The sequence below is a fragment of the Lissotriton vulgaris genome, chromosome 10 (genome assembly GCF_964263255.1).
Source record: "Lissotriton vulgaris chromosome 10, aLisVul1.2, whole genome shotgun sequence".
NCBI classification, from domain to species: Eukaryota; Metazoa; Chordata; class Amphibia; order Caudata; family Salamandridae; genus Lissotriton; species Lissotriton vulgaris.
This window is the reverse complement of record NC_141698.1, coordinates 319,469,554-319,484,235: the sequence shown is the minus strand read 5'-3', so window position 1 is coordinate 319,484,235 and position 14,682 is coordinate 319,469,554. Positions and strand designations below refer to the sequence as shown.

General features: G+C 44.1%; 1 protein-coding gene across 1 annotated transcript in view; it reads right to left on the bottom strand.

Moving 5' to 3' along the window:
* CCDC13 (coiled-coil domain containing 13) overlaps nucleotides 1–4,211 on the bottom strand; it is a 498,753-nt gene extending 494,542 nt beyond the window's left edge. Inside the window, exon 1 of the mRNA XM_086941089.1 lies at nucleotides 4,092–4,211. Coding sequence (XP_086797215.1) covers nucleotides 4,092–4,166 — 75 coding nt within the window. The 5' untranslated portion in view covers nucleotides 4,167–4,211. The remainder of the gene's footprint in view (nucleotides 1–4,091) is intronic.
* Between the last annotated feature and the right edge of the window lie 10,471 nt (nucleotides 4,212–14,682).

The following is a 14,682-nucleotide window of genomic DNA, read 5'->3' as shown; positions in this document are numbered from 1 at the left end:
TCTATGGTTAATGCAGACCTCGAGTTGCCTTGGGCGGCAAGGGTAGTAGTGGGTGTCCTGCACTGTGAAGAGAAAGAGAAGGAAAGACAGACAGCTAAAGAAGAAACATGTCTTCTGTTCAGAGCACCTGCTAACTGAAAGGAATGTAAAATTTAGCAATTGGTTAATCAGCAAATAGAAGGCTATTTAGAGCCATTATAGGCTTTAATTGAAATAATCATTTTAGGTGCAATGGTGCTAAAGATTTATTCTTGTTTAGGGATAATCTAAGGCTGTTACTAGCTCTGTAATGTGTCCTTTAAATAGAATCCTATTAAAAAAAGGTTTGCACCAGCTCCAGTCTTATTGTGTATTAGTAAAATACACGTTTTAAAGCATTGTAGGCACTTAAACAGAGAATATTTCTGCATATTTTGCAACAGCCTGTCAGTCAGAACCCCTTGCAGGGGCCATGGGGCAAGCAGGGTTTACTTGGCCCAACCATGGGGGTTAAGGTCATTTACTCCTGCTGTCCCAGAGCCCGACTTGCTATGGAATCTGAACAACTGGGCCAAGTACCCCTTCTGCACTTAACTCTCAGGGTAAGCGTGGTCCGAACAGTCCAAGTCTCCCTCAAATAGGTGGTGTGGATACAGGGGAGTAAACACAGACTCACAAGTCAAAATGTGCACAACAGCAGCAATAAATCATTGTCCAGCCATAATCTCACTTTCATGAAACAAAAAAGGTATTTCATGTCTATCCCCACCAACACAAAGGGAAAGCACAACATTCACAAACTACACAATCCCCTTGAGGTCCAGGCTCGTGTTTTCTTGGCGGTTTCTTGTACCACTTCCTCCTCACATTAGCAATAGTGGTTATTCACCATTCACAACTGGCAACATCCAGGGTAAGCCTAACTAGAAGTCCGAGTTTCAAGAGTTCACTACTGCTCTATTCTTAAGTTAACAGTGTTCCAGCACCGCAACATTAATGAGCAGCAGGTTCCCCTGGGGTGGAAGGGCTTGAAATCAATCTTACCTACACCTCGCAGTGTCAGCGCAACCTGAGTGCTGAAGCAGCAGCGGTCGATTCAGGTGAGATTGCTGCACATGGCCCAAGCAAGTTCCACTCAGTGGTCAGTGAGTCTTTGCACATGGTTGCGGCTCTATAGCGACCAGAGGGTCTAGTCGACTCCTCTTCGCCGGGAAAGTCTATGGTTCCTCCAGTGTTGGGGGGTGGTTAGGAGAAGTAGCTCCTGATTCAAATCCTTCTTCAAGGGCAGGTGCACAGGGTTTACAGTGGCCTCACTCCTTTCAGCGACGACCCCGACTAAAGACATGTGGGCCCAGTGACACCCTCTGGCATATGGGGTCGCCGGATCTTCACAGTAGACTTGTTCCAGCCTAATCAGCACAGGAAAGTCTTTGGCAGCGGACCCTCTTGGCATTGGGGTTGTTGCACACTATTGCACAAGGGCTACGGTCCTTACCCCAATGCAGTCTTCTCACTGCGGCTCCTCACATGGGGTCGCTGCTTTCCCACTACACACACATGCAGGCCTGGGTCTCCCAAAATGTAACCCAGGGACCTCCAAGTATATCGAAATCGACAAGCAGACATACAACCAATGCCTGTATACAAACTACACACACTGCTTATCACTGTATCCTTCATGTACTGTAACACCCATTGGCATACATACACCAGCACATACATTTAAGATGCACACACAACACAGCACTGCTACCTTCATGTACTGAAATACTCATTGGCACACATACACCTAGCACCTGCACTCAACATGCACGCACTGTTCAGTATTGCATTGTCCCTATAATAATACCCTTCCCAGGCACAGCACACTAGGTAAGTAGGTCAGGGAACCTACCTGCCTGGCAGGAAGGGAGGTCTTTAAGTGAACCAAAGGAAGAAAAGGATACGTTCCCCCTGAACTCAAACTACCAATAACATAAGGGTATCCCTTTACCCCATGAGAGAAAGGGTGAACTTCACGACTAGGCGCCACCTCTGCACGAGGTTGGGGAAAGGAAAATTAATACTTTTTTATATAATCCTTTTTATATACAACCCTCACCCCCACTAGTAGCATCATCGGGTTCACCTTGACCCCTAAAAGTCAGTGTGGGCCCAAACCTATTCCAGGGAGCTCTTCGTATATTAATGTGTCTCTCATGAGCAGAGCCAACTAGGTAGATGGACTGTTAGGGACCTTTGAAGACAGTCTGATTAAAGGGCCAAATCTCCCTCCGCCCCTGAGGGGGTCTGAAAATGCCCATTTCATGGTACTATTGGACAAGCAAGTATGTCCTGCCCTTGCATGCCACAAGGAAAATGTAGTCACAGGACGTCACCGAGGGGAGTGATTAGTTAAACAAACCTGCCCTGAAAAATTCCCTGGACTTTCTGAGGCATCAGTGTAGGGCAGATACATGTTGGCACCATGAGGGTCATAGGACCATTGTATCCTACATGCCCCACCTATAATTTTTTTTAAATATAATTTCCTACCTAACCCAATAATAAAGGGATAACTTGGGAATGGATGAGATATTTTTATTTATACGTAGGCTCCACCAGACACATGAATATACAAAGAGCTCCCTAGAATACCGTTGAGCCCACCCTGACTTTTAGGGGTCAGTGAGAACCCGATAATGAATCATGCCACTACTAGAGTGGGTGACGGTTATATATAAAAAAAAGGATCAATTTTCCTTTTTCCCACTGCATGCAGAGGTGACGTCTAGTTATGACGCGTACTTCTTTGCCTCTTGAGGTGAAGGGATACCGTTATGCTAGTGACAGCACACATACACCTAGAACAGATACACCCCTCCTGTGCAGCTCTTCACAACAAATACATGTAGGCCAAGTGTGAGTTAAGCACCTAGCAGCAGAACTTTAAAAATAAGTGAGTCTGTAGGCCTCACTCCAATGGCACCAGTTAAAAAGACCTGCTCACTAGACGGTATGCTGCCACCACTGCACTTGTGCTGCTTAACTCTGGGTGGAGGCAGTATCTGCTCGCCACTATGAGGGTGGCTCTTTGCGTGCCACTACCGGACAGCAATCAGTGAGACAGATCTATTTCTTGAAGCACACACATGATACGTGCTGTGACAAGAAAAATCAGCATTAGGGATCCAGGCATCAATACAGTTGAGCACTCCGGGAAGGGGTGCACATCCATTACAATGCAGATGACTTTTCCAACCCAACACTATCTTATACTGTGTGCAATACATATTTAAGCTAATGACAAACATATTCACAGTGCTTTCTGTTTAAGTCAGCGACCTCACAGACCTATAAATAAACGTTACTATTCCCCAGCGCTCCAACCATTATTCAAATCAGTAACGCTGTGGTTACAAGCACAAACATTTGAAGGGATCACATTAACCAAATGAGCTTCCTTATCAAAACAAAGCATTTGTCACAAGTTTAACTTGCATGTATTTTGTTCAATTAAGATGTGAGCATTATATTTTATATGCGGCTTCCTGTAGGCAAAAAAAGTCAACAAAAGAGTTACAGAATGTTTGGGGTTTTTAGGCTATGTGTCTGACCCCGCCCCCACACTCATTAACCCCGCCTATTCTACTCCAGATTACAGACCCCATAATTTCTATGTATTTGGACCGCTATTAAAGACTATTAGGTATGTTTAACTAATGTGGGTCCAACATTCACTATGCACAAATGTCATCGCTATGCCATCGGTACCTCTGATTGATTCGGTGGCGACGGGTATGCTTCCCAGTTGATTCAATGTCAGCGGAGTCAATCGTTCAAGTTATAGGCTTTGCTTTTTAAAAAATACATGATTGTTTAATCATTTGTGGCGTAAATTCAAGAAAATGCTAAATTTCGAAAATGCACAGATTTGTTAAAATAAATTACTGCCCGGTTAAGTTGCGTCTTGGCAACATGAAGGCATCTCGTAACCCTAGTGACGGGGGGAGTTGCCTGATTTCTCAAACGGAAAACAGTCTAGCCGCCACAATGCCTTCAGCTTTCCAGCATAATAGCATACCCAACAACCCTTCGAAAATATGCCAGAGGTTTTCGGACGTGGGACTTACCTTCCGTCTGCCGACAGAAGACCTTAAAATCCGATTTATTCTGTTGTGCTTTCGATTATAAGCGACTATAAACATTTAAAGCACTCTAACCCATTTCATTAGGTGAAAGCAATGAAAACCAATCCGAAAGCGGCAGCACGCTGATTGACAGGCGAGGGGGCGGTACTGGATACTCCTTGTAGATGAACTGCCCACAGAATCCTGCAATTGGCTGATATAAAAACCAGCCCCGGAAAAATTACGTAGTTACCCCCGGAAGTAATCGTTCATTATGGTATCGGAAGAGATTATTTAGTTACCCGGCAACAAAATATTCAGCCGAACTAGCTTTTGTACTCCAGTCTGTTTAATACTGTTCTGAAAAGATGCATGCTGTGGCATTTGTAGTTATGTGACTGTTTGGAAAGACAGTAATCGCTGGTAAGTACGGACTCCTGCTTGAACAAAGTTAGATACATCAGGCATTCTATTACCTAGAGAAACACGAAAACAATCCAGATTAGGATAAACAGTTCGTGTGATCTGGGGCGGGGGGAGGGGGTGGGCGACACTTCAAACATTGGAGGCAAAGTAGTTTGTGGGACGGGTGATCCCCTTAGGTATTTTGCAGTTTTCTATTGCACGAACTGGACCTGTAGGTATTGGAGCGCTTTAAATGGTACACAAGGTTACGTTCATCTTTTTTTTTGTTGAGGCATGGGTAGATTAAGGGCCCCCTTTTCCATAAATTGAGGCAACGAACGCAGCAAGCCACCTTCCTGCGCTATATGAAGGGACAGGAATGCACAGTATTTAACATTTTACTGCGTATTCCAGTCTTTCTTCGCTCTGGTACACTTTTGTCTGCCTAGAGGCAATGCAGGCAGCTTTGTGCCATGGTGCAAGGGTGCCTGCGTTTGTAGACCGAACCATCCTGCTCAAAACAATCAGCTGAGGCATTTTCCTCTTTTCATGTGTGCTGTAATACAAAACATGTGGAAAGAGGAAAAAATAAGGAGAAAAAGATCGACTGCTCCTCGTTACGACCCCCCTCCCAGGGAGCCATATAATTGACACATTCCCAGGTCTACACTGATGGCAAATCTGGTAATGCCCCAAAATACATGGGTGGATGTGTGGTGACATTCACGTTCCTGCCTTGTAACAACTTCCTGGGGCAGAGTAACGCAAGGCAGCGATTTGCACTGCTCCACATTTACCAAGCTACACAAGGTGGCTTTGCTTGGCTTGGTAAATATCATTCAAAGTTTTGCGTCACACTTGCTCCCTCTTGTGTGGCTCCAGGATGATGTAAACCCATTATAAATTTGGACCTAAGTGATTTGCCCAGAATCACAGGATGTTTAGCCGATGCTGAGACTCGAACATGGTTCCCCAGTTCCTAAGACGGCAGCTGTAGCTTTCATTCTACATCCTCTCCTTTTTATAGTTGCTGTACTAATGTGTATAAGGGTAATTTTGTGGCCATTATATTGAAGATTTTGCATTTTAAACATCATTGGAATCCAGAAAAACAGTCCCGCAAACCCTCATCAGTAGCAGACTGGACAACGGCAACGCTCTCTACGCCGGATTCAACAAGAAACTACTTTGCAAACTTTAGACCATCCAAAACGCCACAACCAGACTGATCCGGGACATCCTCCGTCACAACCACATCACCCAACACCTGCGAACTCTCCACTGGCTCCCCATTGAAAGAAGAATAACCTTCAAGCTCCTCACTCACGCAAAGAAGGCCCTCCAAATCATCGAACCAGCATACCTCAACAACCGCTTCTCCTTTCACGCACCCAATAGACTTATTCAATCAGCTGAACTCTCTCTGGCAACCGTCCCATGCATCTAAAAAACCAGAACAGGAGGAAAGGCATTCTCCCTACCTCGCAGCCAAGGCCTGGAACGACTTCCACCTCTGGCAAGCCCCCACCCTGCTCCAGTTCAGCAAGGACCTCAAGACCAGGCTCTTCAGATGACCCCCAGCACTCAACTGAGCCCCCCGTGCCTTGAGACCCTCATGGGTGAGTAGCTGCGCTTTACCAACCCCTGATGGATTGACAAATTTTACTGGAAGAATATGCCTGTTATTCAAGGAATTGTAGCAGAACAGTTGGCAAATGTTGTATTTGACTACATTAAACCGGTTTAGCTAGTATAATGTAGCATTTCTGGTTCTAATTTTTGTTTAATCAATAATTAATGACAAATTATAACACTTCTAAAACACAAGAAGATGATGGATGCAGCGCTGAAACTTTTCAGGTACTCACCCCGAGTCACAGATCCGTGACTGGGGGTGAGTGTCTGAAAAGTTTCAGCTCTCCGTCATCCTCTCCTTGTGTTTGCTTTGTTCGCCCTAAGTTAGCAGGTTATGCCCAGACGTGGGTCCCTTGCTCACTTTGCCACTGGATTCAAGCTAGCCTGGCTGATGAGGGCTGTTAGCCGACTGGTCCCAGGATACTTGTTTCCGTTACAAGGTAGACATGGCTTGGCAGTTCGGCTGGACTGTTCCCATGAGGCACAGGGTCTAGACTGATTTGCATATAGCTGTGTCTGAACTGGGGTGGCAAAGTGAGCTAAAGAACGATGATGGATTCAACCCAGATCTGTGACTGGGGGTGAGTGTCTGAAAAGTTTCAGCGCTCCGTCCATCATCTCCTTGTGTTTGAAATGATAACACTTAACACTTCCTAGTCCGTCAGCATTCTTCCTGATATCTCTTACTTTTCTCTATAATACTCTACTTAGGCTCAGAGTCCTTCAAAAAGCTGCATCTTTCAGCTATGCTGCCATCAGTTTCCATGTGGAAATGCTTATGGGCAACATACCACAGGCTATAGTAACGAGGAGCAGGCAATGGACTGATATTGATTAGCATAAATACTCTGCTACAGCCACTAGTCTCATCTGCAGGGAAGTTTCCTGGCATGTCAATGTCGCCACCAATTGCCAATGAGCTGTCTCCTGAATCACTGGTGCCAGTCAAGCTCAAGAATTCATGGAGTGCGACCTCTGCTGCAGCAACCCTCTCAGCTTCTGTAGAGAAGAGGATGGTCTTCCAAGAAACTGTTCTCGCCATTGTGAACACAATCGTGGCCTGTAATGGAATTAATGCATAGGTCTTCCACAGTTTGTCAGTGCTCCAACCCATGTCCACTCTGGTGATGCATCAATGAAGAAGTGAGAGTTCCCATTTTGCAGGACTTTCATGTCTGCTGTGAATGAAAATACGTATTTGAGGTGTGATTAAGGGAGTCATTTCTTAACTTCCAGAAACATTCTATTTTGTTGTTGCATCGCCAGACATTTATTAAGAAAAAGCAATACTTCTGCATCTCCAAGTGTGTAAGCAATCCAGATTAGAAGCTTTTGTGGGACCCAGGCCAAAAACCAGCTGTGGTACCCAGCTTGACCAAACTGACCCTGAAAAATGCTTTTCTTCATTGTTACTACTTTTCAATTATTTTCACATTTAAGAGCACCTTGAGATAATTCAGTTCAGGATGCACACTATACAAAATTAGTTCTGTGGTTTATTGGTCCACAATGCTGGTTCAGCTATAACAACAATGAATTCCTTATATAGGAGGAACAAGAAAACAGACTTGGCTCTGGGGTCAATAATAAAAATGTCATCAAAGCAGAAGATGGAAAAAATGGTATAGCCAGTCATCGACATAATTGCACAGTGTGCAATAACAAAAACCGTTTTCAATCCCAACTTCGCAGCGTGGCCAAACTATGTGACCCTAGCAATTCATTTTCTCTCTGGGCTTGCTTTTCCATAAGCATACCATTTGACAGCACCTTGAAATAAATCCGTTCAGGATGCACAATGTACAAATATTCCAATGGTATATTGCTTAGTAGACAATAATGTTGTTCAATGTATAACAGTAAAGGATTATACAGAAGGCACAAGACAGCTGACTTTGCTAATGAGTCATTCATAAAGTTGTCACTTTAGAAGGGGTGTTGTTGACTATCAGATCCATTGAAAGCCACTCAGTGCAGTGAAGTATTTCAGTGTGCTTAAATGAAAAAATCCAAGACACCTTTTTATTTCAAAATGTTGTACCTCCGCTATAAACAAAGTGACAGTCAGCCAGCAACACTAACAGGGAGCGAGTCAGAAGGATGAGGCACAGATGAGCGCTGTTCTCCTCTCCGGTGCTGCTCTGCTGTGGAGATTCATGGGATCTGTCATGGCCTCTCTACCTCTCCCTACTGGCGCTGGCTGGTAGTGAAGTGGGAATCTTTAAGTGTTTGGTGTAAAAGCTTTGGCATGCATGCGTCACACAACATTACAGAGAGCTGCTTTACCGGATTTTGCAGATTTTGCCCCATTCAGCAACAGGGACTGCTAGTCCCAGGACGCCCTGTTTTGCCACACCCGTGCACCCTTGAGAAGCCTACAAAGCTGCTCACGGCAACCGCTTTGCGGCACGCGCGGACGTGCGCCGGGCCAATCCCGGGCCAAGGGCGGGCCCGTTTGAGCCTGTTCGAGACCAATTAATGGCTAAAACCATGCATTGGCTTTCCAATCATTTGAAGGATGTGGGGGTGTGGGATCTGGATATTTGTAATGATATGATAATGGCTAGACGCTGCATCTGGATTGGGCACTCAAGGAAGGAATGAGGAGGGGACTGCATAGTCGTAAACTTCAATAATGAGCGAGTTGTGGGACTTCTGTTGAATCATCTGGGGAGTACCAATTCAGAGTTTAGTTCCAATAAAATTGGCCTTTTACCTCTGTTTTTTTTTATAGACCTCATGTTATTCAAAATGGATGGCGGATGCTGCGGGTACAAAATAATCAGAGAGCACCACAGGGATTTACCCAAAGACTACCTCTTTTATATCTAGCTAACAGATGCACCCCATTGTCGGGTTTAGACTGTTGCCATTGACTACATTCTTTAAGTCCAACTCTGCTGGAGAATCCTGTCTCTTAGTTACCCCTGTCCCCGTGACTACCTTGTCTACTCAGTTAGATATTCCAGAGGATGCGGGGAGGAGTTCGAGTGAAGTTAGTATAGTGGGACACAAGAGAAGGCCTATAACAGAAGTTGAGTTAAATTGTCTGCGTCAATCACAGTTTGAATGTTTATATATAATGACATGGAACGTGGCGGGGGCTAGGAATAAATTGCAGGATGTAAACTGGTTTAAAAGTTTTGAACACTGTGATATGGTTTTAATACAGGAGACATGACTTACAGATGCTTTCTTTGTAAATGGTTTTAAGACTATTGCAACTAATGCTATTCCATCAAAGGCAGGCAGGGCTAGTGGTGGTTTAGCAGTACTTATTTCATTGTCTTCTAGGCTGACTTTAAAATAATACTATACCAAGTCGCCGAATTTCCAGTTTCTATTTTTCTTTCCGTAGAGGGATTACAGGATATTATAGTTATTATTTTTATAATAACATTTTTAATGCCTTGAGACATGAGGTCATTGTATCACTGGATAATGAGGCGACGGACTTCATGAAGAATGTAGGTCGGGACTGCTCCCTAATTTGGGGGGGGGGGAGATTTTAATTTAGAACCATGTGATCTTATAGTGGGAATTCAATGTGGTTAGGAAGAAGAACTAGGTAGTGCTCCTGTACATTTCCCACATAATAACTATGGTGAAAATATGAACTTTGTTATGTCCAAGCATAACCTGGAAATTACAGAGAAGGTTTTAAAATGAAGTAGGCGGGAAGACAGAGATAATATCTATACATTTGAAGGAGTAAGGTCGTCCTCATGTATCGATCATTTCATCACTACAACAAACCTAAGGACCTTAATATCAGAATGTTTTGTTTCCCCAAGCCTATTTAGTGATCACCATCCAGTATTAATAATCTTAAGAACCTCCCTTAGTAAACGATTTCAATCAGGTATCTACGAAGCGGACATAAAAACACAGGGGAAAAATGGGATTTCAGTTAAATGGGTAGGTGTGAACCCAGAAGTTTTTACAAATAGAATCCTACTAAAAATCAAAGACCATATTGGTACTTGTTTGGATGAATCCACAAGCAGCTTTGATATTGTTAAGGCCTTTCAATCTCTACTGTAATTTCAGATAACTTACGAAGGAAAAGTAAGAAAACTATATCACATTCCCCAAGATGGTTTGATAACCAATGTTCTAGATTAAATAGAGATTTAAAGTAGGCATTAAAAACGATCCCGCGTAATAGGGAGGTGATTAGTACCCTATGAAATTTATATAAAGAAGCCCTTAAACAGAGAAAATCGGAGATAAGGGAAAACGCGTGGGAGAATCTAATTAAAGACACCGACTTTAAAGATTCTGTACTTTTCTGGAACACTTTGGATCAACCCTTCTTCAAAGAGGATCAATCAGTAAAGATTGATACAGTAGTGACCCCTGAGGAATGGTTAACCCATTTCGAAGCAATTTTTAATTAATCTAAACAGGGTATTTTAAACATTCAGGATAAAACTGTCATAACCGTAAATAAAACTAATGTAGGGTCCATAACTCAAGATGAAATCAGAACAGCCCTTAAGACTAGCTCAAATGCTAAGGCGGCAGTCCCTGATGGAGTCCCAATTGATGTATTTAAACACAACATGGACTTCTGGGTACCCGTTTTGTTTAAATCCTTCAATGCAACAACTGACTGGGTGATACCGGCCACATGGGCGGAGAGCCTGATAGTCCCCAATCGCCCAATATCTTTGATTGACTCAACATCTAAAGTCATGGGCCGAATGTTGTTGGCCAGGTTAGAGCAATGGTAAAAAGCAAATAATATTTTATCTATAGCACAGTATGGCTTTAGACATGGTGTTGGTACAAAAGCAGTGCCTGAATCTGGATATAATAATAGGAAAATATACGCCTTGCGAGGGAGGGCTCCCTCCACCTTTGCTTTGTGGATTTATCAAGTGCTTTTGACTTGGTGAATCACTCAAAGCTATGGGAGACATTGAGAGAAATGGGTGCCCCGGAAGATAATATTGGCTTCCTATCTCAGATCTATGATCAGCTGTCCGTAAATATACGCTATGGAATACATGGGGAATGCACAAAGCACTTTAAAATCACCCGCAGAGTAAGACAGGGCTGTACTCTTGCCCCCCTCCTGTTTTCACTTTACATAAATGGTGTTGACATTTTATTACAGAACAGTGGGGTAGATGTCCCAATGATTGGCAAGCGGGCCACCCCCCTATTACTGTATGCTGATGATGCTGTCCTGATTTCTAGGGCAGCTAACGGCCTACAGACTCTGATGGATAATTTTACAAGTTTTATGACGGAGAAACATTTGAAAATTAACCTGAGTAAGACGCTGGTTATGTTGTGTGGTAAAAGGAACATCAAAACAAAATCTCATTTTTATAAACAGGACATTAATAAAAAGAACATTCACATTTTCTTACTTAGGGATTCTTATTATTAGTAAGGGTAATTGGAATACACACGTAACCCTATATAAGTTGAAATTTGTGAAAATAGTGGAGGCAATTTTTATATTCACCTAAAAAATTGGTAATAAACCTGTTCGGGAGATTCTTAAATTGTACGGAGCGAAGTGTATTACAGGGTGTTGTTACAGGGGGGCCCTATGGGGTCAGATTGATACCTCGTCATTACATATCCTTGAAAACAACTTTTTAAGACGCCTGTTAGCTGTCCCTGTTGCTACACCTTCAATTATCTTGCACAGGGAAACTGGAACTCCGTATATACATGATTTAATTAGCATGGCCGCTTTAAACTTGTGGCATTGTGTTTGGGTTAGGGAAGAAACTCACTTCACGAGGGATATCATTTTAGATTGTTTGTCTCAAGATGGTTGAAAAAAAAATTCCTGGTTAAGCTATATTGCCAGTCTTCTAGAAGAATGCAGTTTAACGGTGAATGATTTTCAATCAGTAGATGTACAACACCTCAGTAAGGTTGAACTAAAAAAAAGTTTTTTGAGTGTAAGGGCTGCTCGTAGAGACGAGGCCTCAAACTCCAAGAAAACCGTTATATCTTATCTTGAGGGTCCTATGGTTACGGGTTTACAACTATACCTCGTTTTTGTAACCAATGTACAACATAGATTCTACCTAACCAGACTAAGATTGAGCACTTTACATTTCTTATTTGCATTTCCTAAAAGGGGTAAGTGGTGTTCCACCATGCCAAACTGTCCGTGTGATGGCAGGTCTAAACAAAGTACCCTTCACTTTTTATTGTTTTGTAAGTTTTATACAGAAATTAGGAAAACGTCTCTCCGTACAATTTTGAAAAAATTAGAAGCCTGTTTTCCTATAGAACTGCTTTTAATCATTTACGAAATTTGGAAAAAATGTCAGTATGTAACGCAGTAATTTGTTATATAATGATGGCAATGAAACAAAGGAATGAACTTGCTCACCTAGAAAAACTGAATTATGAAGTAATGTAAGCATGCCTGTCTAGTGTTTGTTCTTACTTAATCTATGTGATGAAGCTGTGCCTCTTGATGTTTAGGTCAAGCTGGAGAAAGCAATGCGAAGCATTGCGTCCAGCGAAGTATCTAATGTTGCCCATTTTCGGGAATCTGAGACAGGGGATGTGCACACGGCGATTTCACTTTGTGGGCGCACACGCCCAGCCCGGCGCCGTGCACATCTCCTGTCTCAGATTCACAGCTAGATAGCCTATCGCCGCTTTCAATTGCGCGCACACATAGCCATACTCACGCATGCGCGCACACACATACATACACCCACGCAGGCACAATGCATCAGGGCGCGCGCACAGAGACACATAGCCCCACATATACACACGCACAGCACACACACGCGCACGCAACAGCCACACTCACGCATGCATGCATGCACACACACACACGCACACACACACACACACACACACGCTACTCACCGCTGCTGTTGGGGACAATCATTCATGGAGCGCTGGCTCCTCGGCTCCCGATGGATGGGCGGGCGGGGGCGACGCGGCCAGGGGCTCCCGAGCAGGGACAGGCTGACAACTTCCAGCCTGCTAACTTTGTGCTGCTCCGGCGAGACCTGTGGTGTGCTGGGGAACGGCGGCTGCGGAGCACGGGCGGGGCAGGACGGCGGCTGCGCAGGATTCGTAGCCCCTGCCCTTCGGCCACCTCCGGGACTCCGCTCTGCTAGCATGCCATTGGCTGAGCTTCCCTCAGAGCTGGCATGTCCCCAGAGCTCTCAGTTGCTTCTTTATGCCTGCCTTTGTAAACAGTGTGTCTCTCGTACAGCCCCTTTTGACCCTCTGTGTGACGCTTTTTCAAATAATTTTACTCCAAATGTCGGAGCGTGACTAGCGACGAAGGTCACATCTTTTATGCCTGCCTTTGTAAACAGTGTGTCGCTCGTTCAGCCCCTTTTGACCCTCTGCGTGACGCTTTTTCAAATAATTTTTCTCCAAATGTCGGAGCGTGACTAGCTCCAAAATGCGCGAGGCGTTACATAAAGCAGCTCCCAGAGTGAAATGCCTCTACTGATCCACACACCTGCTGCAGAAATCGATGTGCGGCCAGTATGTCTTGAATCCAAGTCCCGGATGAGGTTAGAAGCAGAAAGGCTATCGCCTCTAGGCACTGCGCCTGCGTGGCGCTGTATCATTCAGCACGATCACGTAACTGATCATTTCTAAAGGTTTTGGACTCAAGGATATTTTAATTTATTTGTTCAACATGTTTTTAAGATTGGTACATTTATATAAAAATGTTTGCAGCCAATATCTTTTAATATAATAATTTCTAAACTTAAACGTAGCTATACAGGCAAGGGCCCTGATAGGGCTGCCAGACGCAAAACAAGAGTTTTTTTTTTGTTTTTACTTACGCAATGATATAATAAGCGATTTACCTCTCTTAGAGCTTATGCATTTTTATGGTACCCGCATACTCTTCTAAATGTTCCCAAAATTGCCTATTACAAACACACTGCTCAGTGAGATGAAGTGGTTGAACAGGATCGCACTGTTGGTTTCAATGTGCGAGCCGGGATTCGAGCCCAGGTTTCCCAGGCACGCCGCCTGCAATGCACCCATATTTCTTCCTGTATTTTTGCTTTTCATCACAGGACTTGGGTGATGGCTTCCTGGCCCTCCATTAGACGGATTAATAAACTGTTTCTGGAGTGGGACATCCCCCGTTCGCACACGTCACCAGCTTGGACTTGACCGACCCAACATTCTCGACCTCCTAATCGTGGAAGCTTTTCGGCATTCGGCTAGTGATGCCTTAGTTTTGGCCCTCAGATTCTCTACATCCGGTGCAGAGGTCGTTGGGGTCAGTGATCCTTCACCCAGACGCGCTGGGAGTTCATCGTCCAACCCAATCTTTCCATCAATGCTTTAACCTGCCTGGGTGAATATAGCACTTATTGTGGCAGTGTTATGTCTGCGCATTGTCCTTTATTACACACAGTAATTCTGTCCTGTCGATATTTACCCCCTATGGTGCCAGAGTATGGCCATCGCCCATTGAAAGCTGTCCTGCTCAACCCTGCAGACAGTTTCCACTGCGGAGCCCCACGCGCAGGGCTGTTTGTGATTTATGATCCTCTTGAAAGACACAGACACCTGTTAGTTT